Source organism: Ascaphus truei, chromosome 19 (assembly GCF_040206685.1).
Source record: "Ascaphus truei isolate aAscTru1 chromosome 19, aAscTru1.hap1, whole genome shotgun sequence".
Classification (NCBI taxonomy): Eukaryota; Metazoa; Chordata; class Amphibia; order Anura; family Ascaphidae; genus Ascaphus; species Ascaphus truei.
The window spans coordinates 12,847,057-12,872,615 of NC_134501.1; the positions used below are offsets into that span (position 1 = coordinate 12,847,057).

The 25,559-nt window shown below is 48.9% G+C and overlaps 1 protein-coding gene across 1 annotated transcript in view; it reads left to right on the forward strand.

Annotated features, from left to right (window-relative positions):
* Positions 1 to 5,950: 5,950 nt before the first annotated feature.
* The window catches only part of SLC9A5 (solute carrier family 9 member A5), a 78,534-nt gene continuing 58,925 nt past the window's right edge, over positions 5,951 to 25,559 (forward strand). Inside the window, exons 1-2 of the mRNA XM_075576637.1 lie at positions 5,951 to 6,316; positions 23,273 to 23,575. Coding sequence (XP_075432752.1) covers positions 6,142 to 6,316; positions 23,273 to 23,575 — 478 coding nt within the window. The 5' untranslated portion in view covers positions 5,951 to 6,141. The remainder of the gene's footprint in view (positions 6,317 to 23,272; positions 23,576 to 25,559) is intronic.

Consider the following 25,559-nt stretch of genomic DNA (forward strand, 5'->3'; position numbering starts at 1 on the left):
GGAGCGTCTGACACAAGGTGAGCTTGCCCAGATGTGTATGGTTAGAAGGGGTTGTGCACTGGTGGGAGCAGTGTCGGGTTAAAAAAAAAAAATGCCGTCCTGGTGCTGCCCTCCTCCAGCGCCGTACCATCCCGTTGCCATGGCAACATGACGCCGTGTGATGTCACGTTGCCGGCCGCGCATGCGCGTTTGGTCCTTGCCGGCCGCCCGTGCGCACATGTGATCGCACGTGCGCCCCCAAATTCTGCCGCCCCCAAATTTTGCTGCCCTCGGCCCGGGCCTATCGGGCTTAATGGGAAAATCCGCCACTGGGTGGGAGGGTCCGTTAATTCCCCTCGAAGAGGAGAGAACTCGCCGACAGTATTTGGGAACTATTGATGACAGGCTGCCCCAACAACGAAGAAGTATTGCGGGACATGGCTCTGACGGCGATCCCTAAAGAGGAACCCTTACTTTGGGTTCTACCGGGGGTACCTCATTGCCAGAATCTGACACGGCTGAGCCATGCCAAAAGGGGTGTATGGGACACGTTCCGGGACATTGGGGGTACGAGTATCCCTGTGTACCTGTGGGGATTGTGGACATTGTTGACATGTCCCGGGGCCAGTGGATCAAGAACAATGTGAAGACCTACGCTACCCACCATGTCCATGCCTTCCTGACCAAGAAGAAGGACCACATAAGACAAACACGTGCAGACCGGGCATATAGTCTGCAGTGTTTATAAGAATCGAGTTGAATATGGGGGCTAAGAGGGTTTATTATGTGGAAGTGCCCGATGAAACAGGAGGAATGTGTGGAAAACGTGATCTTGCCCATTATTACTGAAGGAGCCCATCTGATGTAGAGATCAGTGGCATGTCATCTGCCCACTGCCATAGTGTAGATTTGGATCCTACTGATCACCGCTGATCCTGGCCCAACCTGTGGTGTGCAGCCCCATCACTGTCTCTAGCATTGCTCTGCCCCTGTGATTGTATTTGTATCTGCAACATTGCATTAGATCTCACCTGTAAATCTGTGATTTGGTTGTATGCCTGCTAGTGTGGTAACATTGGGTTAAAGGATAAATGTATTTCTGTATACAGCCGCATAAGGATTACCATGTATATTAAGGATGTCCTGTCACCATTTATTGCTTTCATTTAAGGAACGTGCCCAATATAGTTAGAGGCCATAGTAATGGCCAAAAGAGTGAGCATGTGCTCAGCAGGGAGTTCTCATAGAAGCTCCGGAGTATAATCGTATCGGCCCCACAGGAAAGTCCTAAGTAAACTCCCGATACAACAATTATAGACTGAGAATACCGTGATCCCAGAGAATAGTGTGTCCTCAACAAGGTTCCAACTGAGATAGGACAGAATTGAAGCTATGCAAGAGATTGCCAATCTAACCCAGGGGTGTGCAAACGGGGGGTCTGCCCCCCCAGGGGGGGGAGCAGCTGTTACAGAGGCCCTGCGCTCTTCCCCAAGGCATTTCAATTAAATTCTGGGTTGCCTGTGTCGCGTGAGGCCTCTGCAACTTCCCTTACCTTGTCTTCGGCAACGCGGCGTCTTCGGGGCGCGAGCAGGGGGGGAGTGCAGGCATGGGGGCGCAGGGGAAAAAGTTTGCGCACCCCTGATCTAACCAATACTAAGGCAAAGATAAGTACCTCCACAGCGTAGGAATGAATGCCACTAGGGGAAGAAGCACAGAGTAACCATATTGTTTAACACCAGTTAATGTCTGAAGTGAAGACTGTCTGTTCTCTATCGCGCATTATGAACGGCTGTGAATAAAGCTTGTTTGTGCTATAAAAATAGACAAAGGCGTGCACTGTGAACCGGTATATATAGCTGGGCCAAAAAAATCAGTTTAAGAGGAATTTATTGAATGAAATACAAAAAACACATCACTCCAAAAATCCTCTGACGCATTTCATACCGCCATGGCGGTTCTATGAGAACTCGCTGCCTCCCTTCTCCCGCCATGGCGGTTCTATGAGAACTCCCTGCCTCCCTTCTCCCACCATGGCGGTTCTATGAGAACTCCCTGCCTCCCTTCTCCCGCCATGGCGGTTGCGCCGATCGCGCATGCTGACATTTGTCACGTTTTTTGCCGAACAAATCTAGTCACCCTATAGCTGGGTAACATCCCAAGGGCAGTACAAATGACACGTTATCATCCCTTAAGGTTGCAGGAAAGGAGATTTCACCAGCAACAAAGGAAAGGGATCTTTACAGTAAGGCAGTTACAGTGTGGGATTCATTAGATGGAGACTGTGATGGCAGATACAATAGATTTGTTCAAAAAAAGGTTGGACATCTTTTTAGAAAGGAAAAGTATACAGGGATATACCAAATAAGTAACCATGGGAAGGGTGTTGATCTAGGGAGTAATCGGATTGCCAATTGTTGGAGTCAGGAAGGAATTTACTTCTCCCCTTATGAGATATCATTGGATGATATTTCAGGGTTTTTTTTGTTTGTTTGCCTTCCTCTGGATCAATATACTGTAAGTACAAATATAAGAAAAAGTATCTGTCGTCTAAATTTAGCATAGGTTGAACTTGATGGACACATGTCTTTTTTCAACCTCATCTACTATGTAACTATAATTAGTCAGTCATTTACTTGACGCTTTGAGGACAGGCAACCAATCTTATCAACTTCCTACATCATATAAAATAAAACCAAAGCATTTGGAAATGTGAAAACAATTATTTTAAATATACATTTTTTCCAGTTTTTATGGAGTTTGTGAATTTGCTCCATTTAACCTCTGAGACATATCACGGACCCTTTGTTCCGTTTCCTCCTAGACAGGATGGCACCTTTAATGGTAACTTCATGGACCCGTACAGCTAGTCTGGATTTATACAACAACGACCCCAAATGTCATAACTGCTCCTGGATTGATATCTTCAAATAATCAGAATTTGTGCCAAAAACTTTGCAGCTTCAGACCTGTCACTTGTCCATGATTTTGTGTGTGTGTTACTTGGAAGTAGTCCCAGCAGGCTGTTGAGTCAGTATGTTTCCGTGTCTTGCTCCAGAATACCAAAATCTCACTGAGTTGGGTCACTAAAGGTTACCATCCTTGTAACTTGTGCTCCCTGGGGAGAGTCAGTGGTCGCTTGGCATAGATGCCAACAAATGAAATATTTGGGGGCAAGAGGCCTCTTCAAGTAACCCCTTTGCTACTAGGGCTGCGTGTAACACCTTGTATTACAATGCTTTGCGTGCCGCTCTGGCACTGTAAGGAGGGATCTTTTAGCGGGGAGGGAATTGATGATGCATAGAGCGTGCTGGCTAGTAAGATCCTCAGGTGTTTAGTGGAGTCAGACAAGGAAAATATTTTATAAGCACTGATTTTAATGGTGCTGTCTGCCGTTTGTTCCTGCTGACACCTAATACGCCCACTGCGCTAATGTTCTAATACATATACAGCAAACAGAGACACTGATGCACACACATTAATTAGATTGTAAGCTCTTAGGGACAGGGACTCGTTTTCCTGTTACTTTTATATCTGAAGCGCTTATTCCCATTATGTGTTATATTATTATGTCACGTGTATTACTGCTGTTAAGCGCTATGTATATAAATGGCGCTATGGAAATATATACATGCATTAACCCACAGGCACACACAAAGAAACTCTCGTCTAAACCAGGGGTAGCCAACACCAGTCCTCAAAGGCCACCAACAGGTCAGGTTTTCAGGATATCCCTGCTTCAGCACAGGTGACAATCAGTGGCTCAGTCAAAGACTGTGCACTGATTGAATCATTGTGCCACTGATTGTGCTGAAGCAAGGATATCATGAAAAACTAACCTGTTGGTGGCCCTTGAGACTGGAGTTGGCTACCCCTGCTCTAAACATAGACATGGGCTTTTTGTCTGCTTATATGAGTCCTTTACCCCCGGTGTTGATAGCAGCCAGGGTCTTCAACTGGCAGCCTCATAAATGACCCTTGGACTGCAGACCCTCCAACATTTTGTGCCTATAAAATAGGTACCACGGTTGTTCCTCTACTCGTGTTGGACGTAGGGACTTCCAAGCCATCCCTATGGAGGTCCCATAACCCCAGCACAGCGCACACACAAAATGGTGTGCAACAGGTACAGCTGTTCATACAGAAGCCCTAACCGTGTAGTGTACCTGCCCAATAGGTAGAGGTGGAGGTATGGGACTGTGTGCTCCACCTTATTCTATTGCAGTTGCAACTCCTTCTTCACCTGAAATTCACCTGTAAGCTCAGGTAATGTGACCACAGTGAGAGGGAGCGGCTCAGTGAGTCAAGACAGGGACTGGCACTGAGTGTGAAGCAGGGGAACCTGGTTCAATTCCTGGTGTTGGCTCCTTGTGAAAGTCACTTTATCTCCTTGTGCCTCAGGCACAAAACAAAATAGGTTGTAAGTTCCACAGAACAGTGACCGTGTCTGCAAAATGTCTCTGTAAAGCGCTACGTTAAACTTGCAGCGCTATACAAGAATGTGCTATTATTATTATACAGTACAGGTGTCATACATTCTTTTTAAATCTCAATTTATACACAATAAAATGTACAATTATCACACAGGTGGATAGGCTTTGAGGATTCATGTGTACTTTTCAGGATAGTAAGGAGTAACAGGGGGGATTGGGAGGATAGTAAGGAGTAACAGGGGGGATTGGGAGGGTAGTAAGGAGTAACAGGGGGGATTGGGAGGGCAGAAAGGAGTAATTGGGAGGGCAGAAAGGAGTAATTGGGAGGGCAGTAAGGAGTAATTGGGAGGGCAGAAAGGAGTAATTGGGAGGGCAGAAAGGAGTAATTGGGAGGGCAGAAAGGAGTAATTGGGAGGGCAGAAAGGAGTAATTGGGAGGGCAGAAAGGAGTAATTGGGAGGGCAGAAAGGAGTAATTGGGAGGGCAGAAAGGAGTAATTGGGAGGGCAGAAAGGAGTAATTGGGAGGGCAGTAAGGAGTAATTGGGAGGGCAGTAAGGAGTAATTGGGAGGGCAGTAAGGAGTAATTGGGAGGGCAGTAAGGAGTAATTGGGAGGGCAGTAAGGTGTAATTGGGAGGGCAGTAAGGTGTAATTGGGAGGGCAGTAAGGAGTAATTGGGAGGGCAGTAAGGTGTAATTGGGAGGGCAGTAAGGTGTAATTGGGAGGGCAGTAAGGTGTAATTGGGAGGGCAGTAAGGTGTAATTGGGAGGGCAGTAAGGTGTAATTGGGAGGGCAGTAAGGAGTAATTGGGAGGGCAGTAAGGAGTAATTGGGAGGGCAGAAAGGAGTAATTGGGAGGGCAGAAAGGAGTAATTGGGAGGGCAGAAAGGAGTAATTGGGAGGGCAGTAAGGTGTAATTGGGAGGGCAGAAAGGAGTAATTGGGAGGGCAGAAAGGAGTAATTGGGAGGGCAGAAAGGAGTAATTGGGAGGGCAGTAAGGTGTAATTGGGAGGGCAGTAAGGTGTAATTGGGAGGGCAGTAAGGAGTAATTGGGAGGGCAGTGAGGAGTAATTGGGAGGGCAGTGAGGAGTAATTGGGAGGGCAGTGATGAGTAATTGGGAGGGCAGTGAGGTGTAATTGGGAGGGCAGTGAGGTGTAATTGGGAGGGCAGTAAGGTGTAATTGGGAGGGCAGTAAGGTGTAATTGGGAGGGCAGTAAGGTGTAATTGGGAGGGCAGTAAGGTGTAATTGGGAGGGCAGTAAGGAGTAATTGGGAGGGCAGTAAGGTGTAATTGGGAGGGCAGTAAGGAGTAATTGGGAGGGCAGTAAGGAGTAATTGGGAGGGCAGTAAGGAGTAATTGGGAGGGCAGTAAGGAGTAATTGGGAGGGCAGTAAGGAGTAATTGGGAGGGCAGTGGTGTCAAACTTCTCACAGGGTGAATAATATTGAATAATTAATATGTAACAATGTATCCGTTGAACCAGGTGGGGGGGGGGGGGGGGCAGTGTGGCACTGGGTTCCCTAACTGCGTGTGTCCCTGACAGGTTTATCTGCAGCAACAATAAAAGCACATGGCATGCCAGGCATGGCTGTCACGTGACACCCCCAGCTACCTGTCGCTCCCCGCCTTCTCATTGGCGGAGGCCCGGTGCTTATGGGCATGACGTCACCGCCGGCCTCAATAACCCCGCCTGCGCTCCAGTGCTGTGAGGAGGAGGGCGGCACCGGAGGGGGACATGCTGTGGCTGCTGCTGCTGCCGCCGCCGGTGCTCGGCTCCCTTACCGGGCAGGAGGCGCGCGGGGATGCCCCGGTGGGCGGCGGGTTCCAGGTGGTGCGCTGGGAGTGGCACACGGTGCAGGGTCCGTACCTGGTGGCCGCGTGGATCCTGGTGGCCAGTTTGGCCAAGATCGGTAAGGAAGCGGTTTATATCATCCCGCGGTGTGTCCCTGTGCGCTTTATTCACCCCCTGTCCCTCTATTCAAACCAGCTCTGTCTATCCATATATACCCATCCATGTCTCTATCCATATATACCCATCCATCTGTCTATCCATATATACCCACCCATCTGTCTATCCATATATACCCACCCATCTGTCTATCCATATATACCCACCCATCTGTCTATCCATATATACCCACCCATCTGTCTATCCATATATACCCACCCATCTGTCTATCCATATATACCCACCCATCTGTCTATCCATATATACCCAGCCATCTGTCTATCCATATATACCCATCCATCTGTCTATCCATATATACCCATCCACCTGTCTATCCATATATACCCATCCACCTGTCTATCCATATATACCCATCCACCTGTCTATCCATATATACCCATCCACCTGTCTATCCATATATACCCAGCCATCTGTCTATCCATATATACCCATCCACCTGTCTATCCATATATACCCATCCACCTGTCTATCCATATATACCCATCCACCTGTCTATCCATATATACCCATCCACCTGTCTATCCATATATACCCAGCCATCTGTCTATCCATATATACCCAGCCATCTGTCTATCCATATATACCCATCCACCTGTCTATCCATATATACCCATCCACCTGTCTATCCATATATACCCATCCACCTGTCTATCCATATATACCCATCCACCTGTCTATCCATATATACCCATCCACCTGTCTATCCATATATACCCATCCACCTGTCTATCCATATATACCCATCCACCTGTCTATCCATATATACCCATCCATCTGTCTATCCATATATACCCATCCATCTGTCTATCCATATATACCCATCCATCTGTCTATCCATATATACCCAGCCATCTGTCTATCCATATATACCCAGCCATCTCGCTATCCATATATATCCCATTCACTTCTCTATCCATATAGATCCCATTCACTTCTCTATCCATATAGATCCCATTCACTTCTCTATCCATATAGATCCCATTCACTTCTCTATCCATATAGATCCCATTCACTTCTCTATCCATATAGATCCCATTCACTTCTCTATCCATATATGATCCCATTCACTTCTCTATCCATATATGATCCCATTCACTTCTCTATCCATGTATATCCCATTCACTTCTCTATCCATGTATAACCCATTCACTTCTCTATCCATGTATAACCCATTCACTTCTCTATCCATCTCTCTATCCAGCTGTTTGAATCCCTCCCTTCTCTCTCCAGCTCTTCTTTCTCTATCCATCTATCTCTCTATCCCCTCTCTCTGACCATCTTTCTCTCTCTCACACACTATTTCTCTCTCGCTCTCGCTTTCTCGCTCTGTTTTCCTCATTCTCTCTCTCCCTTCCTCACTCTCTACATCTTCCTTCCTCCCTCCCTCCCTCTCTCTCCAATTTCCCATCTATCACTTTCTCTCTCTTTATTGCTTCCCCTGTCTCTTTCCGTCCTTCCCTTCTCTCCATCCCTGTTCCCTTCTTCCCTGAATTTCTTTATCCTCTGATTTCACCCATCTACAGCTCTTTGTCCTCTGAAATTATCCCTTTATCCTTTCCTCCCCTTCTGTACCCATTTCTGTTTGTTTCATGATCCTCTCTCTCCAACTGAATGTGCTCCATCCATCCCCCTGTCCAGTTATGCATTCCTTATTTCCTTTATCCAAATTCCTTATACTCATCCATTTCAATATACACTTATTTATTCCCTATATCCATCCCATCCCCTATATCTACACCTATATTTATTCACCCTGTCCTTCTATAAGTCCAGCTGCCTGTCCCATCTTAATTCCCTCTGTCTCTCTTTATCTGCTCTCCTTTTATCCATCCCCATATCTAACAATCTACATTAACACTCCTATTCATTATATTCCTCCAACCTACTGTCACTTTATTTTAATCTCTGCCATTAATCTAATTTATATGTATGTCCATGTGTCCCCAATTCCTTTAAAGTCTCTCTTCACTGCGTTCTCTCTCTTTCAATTTCCAATCCCTTCATTCAGAGTCTATGTCTCTGTACTTGTAACCCATCTGTAATTTTATTCATCGTTTTTGTGTGTCGTTACCTGACCATTTATGTATTTAATAATTGTGAGACAGTCCTGAGCTAGCCACTGGCTTCCGGCACATCTCCCACTTCCCATCATAGCCCTAATACTTGTGATCTTAAAGTGCAGACCATCACCCACAGCCCTGACCCCAGCACCGCTCCGAGCTTCCCTGTGGCTATGTTATTTACGTGTGCCAGTTTCTCACTGTCGGACCTTTTAGTTGGAGCACGGACACAGCACCCATAGATGCAAAAACAAAAAATGCCATTTCAGTAAAATATAAGAGTATGTAAGAATGTGTAAGTGTTGTACACATGTGAGTGTGCAAATCTGTGTATTGTATATGTCAGTGTTTCTGTGTTTAGGATATGTGTGTGTGTCATTGTGTGTTTATTGAGCGTGACCTGTGTTTTTACGGTGTGTGTACTTGTGTAACAGCATGTTAGGGAATTTGTAGTGTAGGGTAAAGGGCATCAGTTACATGCATTTAGGGTCAGTAGCCATCAGTGGTATAGGGCCCCATTAAATATGCTCACACAATATGTGCTCTGTCTGACTTCCAAATTCTTCACGATGCAGGTCTCCTCTAGGACAGAGGTACAAAGTACATCTCAACTCACAAGTTCATTATGCAATTCTTCCAGCCAAGAACAGAGGAGGAACAATGTTTCAGTTCCCATATGGACCTGTACTTTGTACCTCTGTCCTAGAGGAGACCTGCATTTTGAAGAATTTGTTTGTCTACGTTGTGTTGGCTGCACAAGCCGGACTCTCCTCGCCTGAAACCATTTCCCTGCATTTGGACTCTGTCTGATGTCCCCACATTTCCATGTATTCATCTCTTTTTAATTGGAATTTCCTCCTTTCCCCCTTTTAACTGCCCCCTTGTACTTTCCATCTGCCAATCTTTTCCCCTGAATCTATCACCCCACTTTTTGCTAATCATTATACCTCCCCTACACAAGCCTTAACCCTGTATATCTCTCCTTTTCATACAGACTTCCCTCTCTGCTATTTCCTCTTGCTCTTCCTCTCATCAGTGATCTATTCCTTTAGCCCTGTAATTATGTCCCAATCACTTGAATGGACCATAAGTTATGTCTCATGGAGTAGCACCGTTTAGTATATATGACCGCGTGTGTGCTCACTCATCCGTTAACCGATTTACCTGTGAAATCTATTAACCCCATGGTCACCAGACGCGCAGCGATGCACTCCAGGCGTCTTCTCCTACAGCAAAGACGGGTTGAAATGGAATAAAAAAATTAAAAAAAACAGCTGTACTGTGCTCTAATTAAATAAATAAATCGCACAACCTTTGTGGACAAAGGGGCCAAGCTGTCACTTTTAAATGGCTTGTGTTCTTTTTATGCTGAGAACTGGAAGAGGGTGCGATTTTGAAACATTATTATGAGATCAGTGGAAGTTTAGGTTTGTAAATACATATTTAGTGGGACTGTGGCCCCATTGTCCAGCCATCCTCAAACTCTTGTTTATAATACCGCGATCATCAACCATACACCATTTGACTTTTGCATCTCGGTTTATCTATCCCTTGGGTTGTGCTTATTGTCCTGAAGGGCAAATGGTATTTGGGCATTGTATTTGCTCACTGGTGTTCTAATAAATTTGGGATGCTGGGTGACTGTAAGCATCCTTAGCCTGACTTTTGTGCTGTCCTTTATTTATATTTAGCAATACCAGTTGTGCCCTGTGCCTTGCTTGCCACATACTAGTTTGGAGGCAGGGGTTAATTGTGCCTGTATTGTACTTTTTTTTACGGTGCTGTGGGTGTAATGTTGATTCTAGAAGGGAGATTGGACACCAAGATTAAAACTTTTGAGGTCAGCGCCTTAACCACCATCATACTGCATCTTTCTTTGTTGTAGTGGAGAAAAGATAGGTGTTTATTTAGAGATGGATGTTATGAAAGCAGCAGCCCTTAAAAATTGCAGTGCTGATGAGCAACGTGTGTGTGTGTGTGTGTGTGTGTGTGTGTGTGTGTGTGTGTGTGTCGAAACGTCGGTCATACATAATAAAAACATGTGGATACCTATCTATATCGTAGCAGTTCTTGTCTCCCCACTGCTGGATGAAGCCTCCCCAAGGATCTTCCAGGTAATGCGGTTGCAAACCTCTTCTCCACGTCGCTCCAACAAGTTTTCTGATTTCATCCTCCTATCTGACTTTTGGTCGTTGTCTTCGTCTTTTAATCTCTCTTGGAATCCAGTCGAGTCCCACAATGATCATTTCTTCTTGTGAGTGTTGCTGTGAAAAGCTTTGGTGACACGGTGTCTCCCTGCCGCGCTCCCTCGCTGATCCTGGTGACACGGTGTCTCCCTGCCGCGCTCCCTCGCTGATCCTGGTGACACGGTGTCTCCCTGCCGCGCTCCCTCGCTGATCCTGGTGACACGGTGTCTCCCTGCTGCGCTCCCTCGCTGATTCTGGTGACACAGTGTCTCCCTGCCGCGCTCCCTCGCTGATCCTGGTGACACGGTGTCTCCCTGCCGCGCTCCCTCGCTGATCCTGGTGACACGGTGTCTCCCTGCCGCGCTCCCTCGCTGATCCTGGTGACACGGTGTCTCCCTGCCGCGCTCCCTCGCTGATCCTGGTGACACGGTGTCTCCCTGCCGCGCTCCCTCGCTGATCCTGGTGACACGGTGTCTCCCTGCTGCGCTCCCTCGCTGATCCTGGTGACACGGTGTCTCCCTGCTGCGCTCCCTCGCTGATCCTGGTGACACGGTGTCTCCCTGCCGCGCTCCCTCGCTGATCCTGGTGACACGGTGTCTCCCTGCCGCGCTCCCTCGCTGATCCTGGTGACACGGTGTCTCCCTGCCGCGCTCCCTCGCTGATCCTGGTGACACGGTGTCTCCCTGCTGCGCTCCCTCGCTGATCCTGGTGACACGGTGTCTCCCTGCTGCGCTCCCTCGCTGATCCTGGTGACACGGTGTCTCCCTGCCGCGCTCCCTCGCTGATCCTGGTGACACGGTGTCTCCCTGCCGCGCTCCCTCGCTGATCCTGGTGACACGGTGTCTCCCTGCCGCGCTCCCTCGCTGATCCTGGTGACACGGTGTCTCCCTGCCGCGCTCCCTCGCTGATCCTGGTGACACGGTGTCTTCCTGCAGCGCTCCCTCGCTGATCCTGGTGACATGGTGTCTCCCTGCTGCGCTCCCTCGCTGATCCTGGTGACACGGTGTCTCCCTGCCGCGCTCCCTCGCTGATCCTGGTGACACAGTGTCTCCCTGCCGCGCTCCCTCGCTGATCCTGGTGACACGGTGTCTCCCTGCCGCGCTCCCTCGCTGATCCTGGTGACACGGTGTCTCCCTGCCGCGCTCCCTCGCTGATCCTGGTGACACGGTGTCTTCCTGCCGCGCTCCCTCGCTGATCCTGGTGACACGGTGTCTCCCTGCTGCGCTCCCTCGCTGATCCTGGTGACACGGTGTCTTCCTGCCGCGCTCCCTCGCTGATCCTGGTGACACGGTGTCTTCCTGCCGCGCTCCCTCGCTGATCCTGGTGACACTGTGTCTTCCTGCCGCGCTCCCTCGCTGATCCTGGTGACACGGTGTCTCCCTGCCGCGCTCCCTCGCTGATCCTGGTGACACGGTGTCTCCCTGCCGCGCTCCCTCGCTGATCCTGGTGACATGGTGTCTCCCTGCTGCGCTCCCTCGCTGATCCTGGTGACACGGTGTCTCCCTGCCGCGCTCCCTCGCTGATCCTGGTGACACGGTGTCTCCCTGCCGCGCTCCCTCGCTGATCCTGGTGACACGGTGTCTCCCTGCCGCGCTCCCTCGCTGATCCTGGTGACACGGTGTCTCCCTGCCGTGCTCCCTCGCTGATCCTGGTGACACGGTGTCTCCCTGTCGCGCTCCCTCGCTGATCCTGGTGACACGGTGTCTCCCTGCCGCGCTCCCTCGCTGATCCTGGTGACACGGTGTCTCCCTGCCGCGCTCCCTCGCTGATCCTGGTGACACGGTGTCTCCCTGCCGCGCTCCCTCGCTGATCCTGGTGACACGGTGTCTCCCTGCCGCGCTCCCTCGCTGATCCTGGTGACACGGTGTCTCCCTGCCGCGCTCCCTCGCTGATCCTGGTGACACGGTGTCTCCCTGCCGCGCTCCCTCGCTGATCCTGGTGACACGGTGTCTCCATGCCGCGCTCCCTCGCTGATCCTGGTGACACGGTGTCTCCCTGCCGCGCTCCCTCGCTGATCCTGGTGACACGGTGTCTTCCTGCCGCGCTCCCTCGCTGATCCTGGTGACACGGTGTCTCCCTGCCGCGCTCCCTCGCTGATCCTGGTGACACGGTGTCTCCCTGCCGCGCTCCCTTACTGATCCTGGTGACACGGTGTCTCCCTGCCGCACTCCCTCGCTGATCCTGGTGACACGGTGTCTCCCTGCCGCGCTCCCTCGCTGATCCTGGTGACACTGTGTCTTCCTGCTGCGCTCCCTCGCTGATCCTGGTGACACGGTGTCTCCCTGCCGCGCTCCCTCGCTGATCCTGGTGACACGGTGTCTCCCTGCCGTGCTCCCTCGCTGATCCTGGTGACACGGTGTCTCCCTGTCGCGCTCCCTCGCTGATCCTGGTGACACGATGTCTCCCTGCCGCGCTCCCTCGCTGATCCTGGTGACACGGTGTCTCCCTGCCGCGCTCCCTCGCTGATCCTGGTGACACGGTGTCTCCCTGTCGCGCTCCCTCGCTGATCCTGGTGACACGGTGTCTCCCTGCCGCGCTCCCTCACTGATCCTGGTGACATGATGTCTTCCTGCCGCACTCCCTTGCTGATCCTGGTGACACGGTGTCTCCCTGTCGCGCTCCCTCGCTGATCCTGGTGACACGGTGTCTCCCTGCCGCGCTCCCTCACTGATCCTGGTGACATGATGTCTTCCTGCCGCGCTCCCTCGCTGATCCTGGTGACACGGTGTCTTCCTGCCGCGCTCCCTCGCTGATCCTGGTGACACGGTGTCTCCCTGCCGCGCTCCCTCGCTGATCCTGGTGACACGGTGTCTCCCTGCCGCGCTCCCTCGCTGATCCTGGTGACACGGTGTCTCCTTGCTGCATAGGGTTCACCAGCTTTTTCTCTCTCTCTCGCGCGCGCGCGTGTGTGTGTGTGTATGTGTGTGTGTGTGTGTGTGTGTGTGTGTATTCGGGTACCACACCCTTTTTGGCGTTTCTTATATCTTGAACATGGTGAGGCTGCGGTACCATTCAATGCACCTAGACGAGAGCTCACCATTAATAAAGGTTTATACCGCTATCAAGCTCCTAAAACTGTTCCCGGGACTTACCAGATCTGTAGATGTTAAGGATTTAATGTAGATAAAAGTACTGTATTGGCCCCGAATATAGTATGGCCTCGCACATCATACGACCCTAAAGTTTTGACGGTGTTCTACGTGAAAAATAAAAGGTATATAGGCTGCGCATATATCACGAGGACAGTTTTCGGAAGGACTTTTTTAGGAAAAAAACATAGCATTATATTCGGGCCAACAGAGTAATTGTTTTGCCTGTAGATCTGCAGGTAAATGTTTTCATGATCAACAATGTATCACCAATTATTTTTTTAAATAAATATATATATGTCTACTCTGGTTTTTGATAGCGCTGCAGTGCAGTGTTTTGGGTTGTAAGACGTGGGAGATGTCCCTGTGTATTCTGCATTACTATGGTACAGATTGAGTACACCTTAGTATGATTTTTATTACTTCCTCTGACACGCCACATTGGCTTAAACCACCCTTTACCAATCAACCTGCTAGTTTAACCCCGTAACCCCTCTGTGATTAAGTGCTAAGGCACGTTATCGGCAAATACTAGTCTTCTAGGTAGTGACCTGGATGACAATCTCCACCTCCCCCTACAGTATGCCCGGGGACTAGCTGCATCACGTGACTGCGCAAAGAGCAATCACGTGACGCAGATGCGTCGTCCTTCCGGCACTGAAAAGGTTAAGGGTGCTTGTTTCCTCTTCCCCCCCCCCCTCCCCTCCATCAAAAAAAATGTTTTAGCAGAGACTGCTGTGAACAGCGCAAAAGGATGCCACAAAATATGTACTACATTGCAAAACAAAAATAAATATATAGCGTATGGTGCATGTTTTTTGGACAGTAATTGTGGCATTGTGTCTTGGGAGTTAGGATCCTGCAGCAGCAAAGTCTGCTGATTTTTATATGCAGTGTGCTATTCTTCCAAAGGGCAAGTCACGTTTCTCATGCTGCAAAAGTAACACAGCCTGTACTGGTGCGAAAGAAAGCCACTGTACAAGCAGAATTCACACGCTGCAATGTCCATTAGTGCAGAGCATGACCTCGCTCTTCCAATGCTGCAGCACAGGATGTCCTCGCTCAACCATCAAGCGACCGTTCTTTAGGAAGCACTAATTATCACAAAGGCTGAGATTATACTCTCAGCGCGTGCACGTGGCGCACGCCTGGCGCGATGTGCGAACTGCGGTTTCAGCGACGGGGAGGCGTGGCTGTGTCCGTCGGGTGACCTGTTCGCACCTCGTTGGTCGGCGCTTGAAAAGACAGCACATTTTAGTCTTTTCAAAACGCGCTCGTGCCATCGCGCTCCGTCGTGCGCGCACTAGAGGAGCTCTCCTAGGGATTGGTAAGTATATCCTTGTCGCAAGCGACAACGCGAGGAGTATAGTCTCAGCCTAAGGCACCACGCTTGGGAAAATATTGCCCTACAAAGAAATAACCCTGCCCTGTTGAGATTGCTGGCCTCCCAGGCAGCAAAGGGGTTAAAAATACTAGGTGGCAATGTTACATAACGCAGAGCCTCATAGCGAGCGAGCGCTTGTTCCTGCATCTTCCCACACCTGTGTGAAGAGCAGCGATGCCATTAGTCCCACGCTGTTTTGTTACAGAAGTGCCGTCGTTCAAACAAAGCGATTGATTATTGTGTGCCGGGGATGTTTGGAGAGTTGGATTCAGGCAGCCTAATTACTTTCAGCATAAGGCTCCGGCCGGTGTTGTAGGAACCAGGAGCAGTTTCGGCACATGAGATAAGCAGGCGGATAATCTGTGTCACCTCTCACTCCGGGGACCGCCTGGGACCCGAGATATCAAACCTTTCAATGGCTCTGGTAACGAATATCTTGGCTGGGAGAAATAATATGGCCACTTAAGAGCTGCAACAGTCTGAGGAGCAAAGTTGATGAGATTTCAGGGTTCTAGACCCAAAAATTGCATTTTAATGGAAAAGCACATATTTCTGAGTAAGGCTGCGCTTATAGTGCCTGGCGACGCGACGTCGCCTCAAAACAAATCCATTGACTCCGTCGCAAGTGCTTATAGTAAGCGCGACTGAGCGACTACATTTTTGGGAAGCCGGGTAAATTTGATTTTTTTTTTTTTTTTTTTTAGAGACATGTGACTGTCTCTAAACCAATCAAATTGCGTGGCCCACCCCCTTTAGTGATGTCACTGGCCTTGTCGCCAGCGACGTCACTAAAAATCAAATTGCAATTTTCGCTGGTGGCGACGGGTGACGTCATCGTTCGCGTCACCAGCACTGTAAGCGCGGCCTAAGGCTGTGCAGGCCTAGGGAGCTGATGGTAAAAATCAGTCAGACTGACTCCAAATCAGCAGCAAAAGGGTTAAATCCATTGGATATGCTTTTTTTTTATTTTTTTAGATGCATTTAAATAGTGTGTGGTAACTATGGAAACGGGTTCTTATTTTAGGCAGCGTGTAATTAGCTCGCTGACTGTCGGTGAACATGTGACGGTAGCAATGGCACGATTTGTAATTAATTAACACGGGGGCAAATGAATCTCAGGTGAATCAGGCAATTAGGGGTCCCTGTACGAAGTTTATATTCATTTTCTGTGTGCTAAAAAGTACTCAAAACATGCGTCCGTGTGCCTGGCGGCTTAAATAAATACAATCAAAATGATTATTTGTGCCAATAATATTTTATCTATACCCCACAGTACCTAGTGCAGCAGTTTCTAGAAGAGGGTATTGTGCGAATATATTTGTTGTTTTTTTTTGGCAGTATAAGGGAGCCAGAACTAAAGCTTCAACCTTTTCAAGACAAAAACAGCTGGGAGGCCTGGGTACCCTGACTTCACACAATATTATTATATAGCTGCAGAGATAAATAGCGCGTTAGATAGGCATTTAAATAATCGATTCAACGATCGCTGGATTCGGGTTTTGTAATCTCGCAGACCTGGAATCAATTTACTGGATCAATAAAGCTCTCAGACCAGAGGCGTTTAAATAAACATCCTTTACTAAATAGTGTTAAATTCAAGGGATACGGCAACAACCAAAGGAGATTGTACTTCTTTCCCCTCTCCCGTTACACCGATTCTTGATAATCCTGAGTTTCCTGCAGGTCTGTCTGCTTATGGTGAAAACAGGCTAAAATTAAAATAACAGTGTGGCATTAAAAACTCCCCCATACCGGGAAAAAGCTGATATTTAAGCAGCAATCGTGTGTGTGTGTGTGTGTGTGTGTGTGTGTGTGTGTGTGTGTATACATACAGTTAGGTCCGGAAATAATTGTACACTGACACAATTTTCATAATTTGTGGCTCTGTACGCCACCACAATGGATTTGAAATGAAACAACTGAGATGCAATAGAAATGCAGACTTTCAGCTTTAATTCAAGGGGTTGAACAAGAATATCGTATGAAACGTTTAGGAATTGCAACCATTTCCATACACAGTCCCCTTATTTCAGGGGCTCAAATGTAATTGGACAAATTGACACAACCATAAATAAAATGTTCATTTTTAATACTTTGTCGAGAATCCTTTGCAGGCAATGACTGCTTGAAGTCTGGAACGCATGGACATCACCAAACGCTGGGTTTCCTCCTTTGTGATGCTTTGCCAGGCCTTTACTGCAGCTGTCTTCAGTTGTTGTTTGTTCGTGGGTCTTTCTGCCTTAAGTTTTTTGTCTTCAGCAAGTGAAATGCATGCACGATCGGGTTGAGATCAGGTGATTGACTCGGCCATTGCAGAATATTCCACTTCTTTGCCTTAAACTCCTGGGTTGCTTTCGCAGTATGTTTTGGGTCATTGTCCATCTGTAAAGTGGAGCGCCGTCAATCAACTTCGCTGAATCTGAACAGACAATATATCCCTATACACTTCAGAATTCACGGGCTGTTTCTGTCTTCTGTCACATCATCAATAAACACTAGTGACCCAGTGCCATTGTAAGCCATGCATGCCCATGCCATCACACTGCCTCCACCGTGTTTTACAGATGATGTGGTATGCTTCGGATCATGAGCAATTCCAAGCCTTCTCCATACTTTTTTCTTCCCATCATTCTGGTACAGGTTGATCTTGGTTTCATCTGTCCAAAGAATGCTGTTCCAGGACTGGGCTGGCTTTTTTAGATATTGTTTGGCAAAGTCTAATCTGGCCTTTCTATTCTTGAGGCTTATGAAGGGTTTGCACCTTCTGGTGAACCCTCTGTATTTGCTCTCGTGAAGTCTTCTCTTTATGGTAGACTTGGATAATGATATGCCTACCTCCTGGAGAGTGTTCTTCACTTGGCTGGATATTGTGAAGGGTTTTTTCTTTACCATGGAAAGGATCCTACGATCATCCACCACTGTTGTCTTCCGTGGACGTCCAGGCCTTTTCGTGTTGCAGAGCTCACCAGTGCGTTCTTTTTTTCTCACAATGTACCAAACTTGATTTGGCCACTCCTAATGTTCCTGCTATCTCTCTGATGGATTTTTTTTTGCAGCCTAAGGATGCCCTGTTTCACTTGCATTGAGAGCTCCTTTGACCGCATGTTGTCGGTTCACAGCAAGAGCTTCCAAATGCGAATGCCACTGGGAGTTCAACTCTCAATAGATGAATGGAGGAAAAAATGTGTGTTCGTCATCAATCTCTTTTGAAGATCCTTAAACACCTACTAAATAATGTACAAATGGTATTTTGCCCTGGTCAGGCTGCACTGCTTGTTCCTGGACTCATCTGTGATGTGCTGGACAGTTTATGGCGACAGGGGATCTGTGGATCTCGTATGGTGGCGCTGTCTTGTAGTTTGCTTTGGAATAAAATGTTACACATACTCAAGTTGATAGCGGATATCAAAGACCCCGGAGGAATTCTTTTGACTTAGATTTACAATTTCTGGGTATTCTCAGAAAAAAAATAACTTGGATTATATTTTACATTTAAATGCAGCCAGATGTACTATCCCATTATACTGGAAATTACCCCCCAAGCACTCCGATAGGAAATTACCCCCCCCCCTCCCCCCCCAAGCACTCCGATAGGAAATTACCCCCCCCTCCCCCCCCAAGCACTCCGATAGGAAATTACCCCCCCCCTCCCCCCCAAGCACTCCGATAGGAAATTACCCCCTCCCTCCCCCCCCCAAGCACTCCGATAGGAAATTACCCCCCCCCCTCCCCCCCAAGCACTCCGATAGGAAATTAACTCCCCCCCCTCCCCCCCCAAGCAGTCCATTAGGAATTAATCTACGCCCACCTCCCCACCCGGCACTCCGATAGGAAATAGCCCCCTCCCCCCCGGCACTCCAATATGGTAATGACCCCCCCCAGCACTCCAATAGAAAATGATCCCCTCAGTGCTCCGATAGGAAATGACCCTCCCCAGCACTCCGATAGGGAATGACCCCCCCACCAGCTCTCCGATAGGGAATGACCCCCCCCCCACCAGCACTCCGATAGGGAATGACTCTCTCCCCAGCACTCCAGTAGGGAATGACCCTCCCACACTCCGATAGGGAATTACCCCCCAACACTCTGATAGGAAATGACCCCCCCCCCCCCAGGACTCCGATAGACATGTGGCTTTCAAAGATTTTGGAAACATTCTGTATGGAGAATCTCACCCACATAATATAGAATTCCTTAGGTTAATTTGAGGATACTTGGTCCATTAGATCAGTGGTGCTCAACTCCAATCCTCAAGACAAAACAGGTCAGGTTTTCAGGTTATCCCTGCTTCAGCACAGGAGGCTCAATCAGTGGCTCGAACTGCTGAAGCAGGGATATCCTGAAAACCTGACCTGTTGGTAGCCCTTGCGGACTGGAGTTGAGCTTCCCTGCAAATTTAATACAAAATCTAAGCTTCAAACTTTTTGCTGTTGGGTCTATAACAATTAAAAACCTAGATCACTATTGACACACAAAACGGTATTTCGAAGAACCTGATCTACAGCACCTCTTTCCACAAAAAATGTTAACATGAGTGATTAGAAGCAAACATTCCATCTATAGGATATAAGCTACCTTTCCCCTTATTTTCTGTTTTGTACCCCCATAAACCCACTTTAGTTATTTTAACTACCTTTTTTTTATTTTCTTCACAAAAAAGTCTACAAATAAGCATTTTGCCAATTCTACTTTGATATTTGACACTTTTTTTTAAAAATTAATAATGAAGACTTTACACTTTTTTTAATTTTATAGACTATCTATATATATATTTCTCAAACCGTTGTATGCGTGTCTGTTTGCCCCTAGGGACAGGGAGACACAGGACAATCACATTGGACCTTTGGCCCGTCACTCCGCCTTGGCCTGCCCGCCCCCGCACACCTCTCATTGGCCTGAGGCGGAGTGACGGGCCAAAGGTCAGACACAAAGACACACACACACTTACTCCCTCTGTGTCCCCCCCCCCCCATCACGTGCGCCGCCCTGCACCGGCTCCTGGATGGAGGGGAAGCGCGGCGCGGATCCTCCTGCCACAGCCGCCAGCTTCAGCCTCCTCCCCCCTCGCTCTCAACCGGCTCCCGGACGGAGGGGAAGCGCGGTACGGCCCTCCTGCCCCAGCCGCGAACGCTCCCTTACCTCCCCGGCGCTACCTCCCCGGCCGCTGGGGGGCCAAGCAGCCTCCTCGGATCTGCGCCAGTCCCACTCTCCACCACCCCTCACTCCGTGTGTGTGTGTGTGTGTGTGTGTGTGTGTGTGTGTGTGTGTGTGTGTGTGTGTGTAGAGGGACATTTTACTCCTGCCAACAATTTGTGCCTCACTTTCACCCCTACCCCTGCCCTTCACCCTACCCCTGCCCTTCACCCCACCCCCTGCCCTTCACCCCACCCCCTGCCCTTCACCCCACCCCCTGCCCTTCACCCCACCCCCTGCCCCTCACCATACCCCCTACCCCTGCCCTTCACCCCACCCCCTACCCCTGCCCTTCACCCCACCCCCTACCCCTGCCCTTCACCCCACCCCCTACCCCTGCCCTTCACCCCACCCCCTGCCCTTCACCCCCCCCCTACCCCTGACCTTCACCCCCCCTACCCCTGCCTTTCACCCCCCCTACCCCTGACCTTCACCCCCCTACCCCTGACCTTCACCCCCTCCACCCCTGCACTTCACCCCCCCTACCCCTGCCCTTCACCCCCACTCGCTTGCCCTTCACCCCTCCCCTACCCCTGCCCTTCACCTACCCCCCTTATCCCTGCCCTTCACCCCCCCTCTGCCCTTCACCCCCCCCTGCCCTTCACCCCCCACCCCTGCCCTTCACCCACCCCTGCCCTTCACGCCCCCTACCCCTGCCCTTCACCCCCTACCCCTGCCCTTCACCCCCCTACCCCTGCCCTTCACCCCCCCTACCCCTGCCCTTCACCCCCCCTACCCCTGCCCTTCACCCCCCTACCCCTACCCTTCACCCCCCCTACCCCTGCCCTTCACCCCCCCTACCCCTGCCCTTCACCCCCCCTACCCCTGCCCTTCACCCCCCCCTACCCCTGCCCTTCACCCCCCCTACCCCTGCCCTTCACCCCCCCTACCCCTGCCCTTCACCCCCCCTACCCCTGCCCTTCACCCCCCCTACCCCTGCCCTTCACCCCCCCTACCCCTGCCCTTCACCCCCCCTACCCCTGCTCTTCACCCGCCCTACCCCTGCCCTTCACCCCCCTACCCCTGCTCTTCACACCCCCTACCCCTGCTCTTCACACCCCCTACCCCTGCTCTTCACCCCTGCCCTTTGCCCCCGCCCCCTCCCCACCCTTTGCCCCCGCCCCCTCCCTGCCCTTTGCCCCAAGCCCCCTCCCCGCCCTTCACGCACCCGCCCTTCACGCACCCCCCCCTGCAATCCCGGGCAACGGCGGGTATATCAGCTAGTACTTTATATTGAACAGTGTTGGTAATATGGGGAATTAGATACACAGGGTTATATCCTGGATAACGATATGTGATAAAAAATGGAAAAAGAGGCACAAGCATGCTAAATAAATGTTATAAGCTTTGGAAGACCTGTGGAGTGCCTCTTCTTTTTTTTTTTTTTTTTTTCTATTTTTTTTTTCTATTTTTGATCTACCTGTGCCTCCGCTACCAGCGGGACCATCAATGCTGTGCCCCCAGGCGATTTGTTACCCGGTACCGTGAGTTCACCTATTTTGGCCCATTAACGATATATGATGACAGGTTATATATACTCAGACATTCTATTGGTACAGTTGAGGGTGACAACCAATGGGAATAATTGGTACCAACAAAACCGATTATGTCTTTTTGTTTTAACAATTCCGAAAAGTTATACTCTATATTAGGTTTGTTTCATTCTTAAGCTTCAATTTTTGATAGCACACGGTGTTCTGTAGTTTTATTTTATTATGTTTTTAAATGAAAAGCGAGCGAGAACATCCAGCTATTATGTAAACATATGGGATTTGATTAAGTATGCAATAAACGGTGTCTTATTCTGACATGTTATCAGGCTTTTGTTTTGTGAAAAATGTGATTTAGAGAGGGTTCCTAGCAGTGAGTAAGATGTTCTGCAACCTTTAATAAGCTGCATGGGCCCCAGTGAGCCCATAGCCCACTCAGCACCCGCATGCTCCGCACTGTAGGGTTGAGGGTGCCAAAGACAGGTTCCCGAGTGGGCCTTAGGTGCCCCAGTCCGACACGGAGAAGCCGTACACAACAAGGAGGCTGCTGCGCGTTTATGAAATAGTTTGTCTTTCTCATTTCAATTCTTTACTGCTTTGCAAACCCACAACGATCATTACATTGAATAGTGTCCATAGTGCCACAAAGTGGTATTCACAATGCAATGGCCTCCATGACTTTTGGTTAATGTCGGCAACACGATGACAAAGACCAGGAGAAAATGAGCACAATGTTTCCGCTATAGGTTAATTTACAATATTAAAGGCGGAGGAGGTATCTATATGTATATCAATTTAGGAAGACACACCTGCAAATAGTTCCTGGTACGGGAAGTTCTGTTATCGTATATATGGTACAGAAGGTACTTCAAAGTTCTGCTAGCCGTATTGGTTCTGGAGAAATGTAGGTTCATTCTACGTTGCGATACTTGCCAGGGGACCAGCATTAGAGTTCGTCATAGATGAGGTTATAGTGTACAGGGCTTTCCAAATGTGTACACTTGAAGAAACATTTTGAGGTTTGCAAAGCTCTGTATACTATAATTTCATCTATGAATCATCTGTTTATGTATAAAGAACTTTTGTGGGTCACCTGAAAGGTATCAAAATATAGAACAAATCTGCATTTCTCCAGGACCAATATGGTTACTGGAATGTTGATGTACGTTCTGTACCATCAACAGGAGAACTTCCCTACCACCAACTTCACATGTTAATCTTGTCTGTAACTGTTGCATACGCCATCATCCTATATTCTCTCTGTCCTGAAATGTCTATAAATTTAATGTAACTGTGTATTGTCATCATAACTCTGTGCGCAGGACATACTTCAAAACGAGAGGTAACTCTTAATGTTATTTCCTGGTAAAACATTTGATAATTAATAATAAACAATTTTATAGGTGTATCTATACTTAAACCCCATCAGTGTAGTCCAACCCCTGCAAAACTCCTGACATCATCAGTAATGTGCTTGTACTGCTCTGTGTTCCAGTGTTCCACTTGTCCAAGAAGGTGACCACGGTGGTTCCTGAAAGCTGCCTCCTCATCATCTTGGGTCTTGTCCTCGGGGGAATTGTCCTCGCCATAGCTCAGAGGGCACAGTTCCAGCTGGAGCCCAGCATGTTCTTCCTCTTCCTGCTCCCTCCTATCGTCCTGGACTCCGGGTATTTCATGCCCAGCCGGCTTTTCTTTGACAATTTCGGTGCCATTCTCATGTATGCGGTGGTCGGCACAGTCTGGAACTCCTTTGCGACAGGAGCGGCCCTGTGGGGGGTGAAGTCGGTGGGACTTATGGGTAAGTTCATTGGTCGATCAAGTGATTTGGGGGGGGGGAGTACTATCTTATAAAGTGGGTTTAGGCGAAATAGGAAAAGGAGTCCCTGCCCCGAAGAGCTTACAATCAAAGTGGTAAGTTAGGAGAACGTACAGAGACAGTGGGAGGGCATTCTGGTAAGTGCGTTTGCAAGGGGCCAAGGTCAGTGCATCTGAGATGTATAGTATCAGCAGGGGAGCTACCCCTATGCTTCGTTAAAGAGGTGTGTTTTAAGAAAGGTCTTTTAAGAAGGTGACAGTCGGATATTGAGGGGAAGGGCATTCCAGAGGTGTGAGGCCGTGAGTGAGAGGTTTTAGGCAGTAGAGGGCTTTAGATACAAAAAGGGGTAGTCTGAGACTTCCTTGAGCAGAACGCAAGGGTCGGGCAAGTTTATAGCAAGAAATAAGGGCCAAGATGTAAGGAGAAAAGTGTATAGCCTTAAATGTGAGGAGGAGAATTTTGTAAGTGATGTGGAGTTTAATTCGAAGCCAGGAGAGGAAATGCTGTGACCGATTTAGGAGAGAGTCAAGTGATTCTGGCAGCAGCATTTACTGTAGGATAGATTGTAGGAGAGACAAGTGAGAGACAGGAAGGCCGGACAGTAGAAGGTTACAAGAGTCGAGACGGGAGAGAATGTGGGCCTGTGTTAGTTTTAGCAGTGGAGCGATAGAGGAAAGGTCGTATCTTTGCAATGTTATGGAGGTAAAAACAACATGTTTTAGCCACATTGTGAATGTGAGAGGAGAATGTGAGGGAGGAGTCAAATGTGACCCCTATGCAGCGTGCTTGTGATACCGGGTGTATGATAGTACTGCCAACAGTAATGTAGAAGAGGCTAGTGTGGCCAGGCTTGGGAGGAAGTATGAGGAGCTCCGTGTTTGACATGTTCGGTTTGAGTCGGCGGACGCCATCCAGGATGATCTAGCGGAGAGACATTCAGAGACTTTGGTTTATACAGCAGGTTAAGGAGTTTAAACATAAATTTGTGTCATCAGCACAAGTGATATTTGAACCCAAAATATGTAATAAAGTCACCTAGAGAGAGAGTGTGAGAAGAGGTCCCAGGACAGACCCCTGGGGTACCCCCACAGCAAAAATTGATGGAGGATGTGTTGGCAAGCGAGACACTGAAAGTATGATGGGGGAGGTAAGAGAGAATCCAGGATAGGGCTCTGTTACAGATACCAAGAATTTTATAGAGAATATGAAAGAGTAGAGGGTTGTCCACAATATCAAAGGCTGCAGAGAGGTCGAGCAATCTGAGCAGAGTGTAATGACCTCTGTCTTTGGCAGCATGGAGGCCGTTAGTTATTTTGGTGAGGGCTGGTTCAGTCACATGTTCCATCACATGTTACTTTATAACATCTGTGCTAGTATTAGATGTATACATAAAAAAGTAACGGTACTCGTTGGTGCTGTTCTAATCACACTCCCGGGCATGTATGTGCTTTTGTTTTATCTCTTTATCGCTTCGCTTTTCAGTCGCCTGTAAAAACGACTTCACAATTCAACAGCGTCTTTGGATATTTTTCATTAGAGAAAATAAGGCTCGTGGGGGGTATGATTCGGTTCCGTAAATATGTAAATGAATCACACAGAGCAGGGGTTGGGCCAACTCCAGTCCTCAAGGGCCACCAACGGGCCAGGTTTTCAAGATATCCCTGCTTCAGCACAGGTGGCTCAGTCTTCAAAACCGGATCTGTTGGTGGCCCTTGAAGACTGGCGTTGGCCGCCCTTGTCATAGAGAAACGCGTGGGAGCTGGTTCTGTAAAGGAGCAGGCTGATCCGAAGACGTCACTGGTGGACAGGCCGTGGTTACAGTATGGGACCGCCCTCCAAATGCCCTCTTACTTTTACATATGTGGCAGGCATGCAGCCGGTCTCCGGAGGACCACCTGGTTCCTGAGACACACTGGGACCGCTAGTGACAGTTTAACTCGTAGGGTTTGAGGGAACCAGTCCCAGA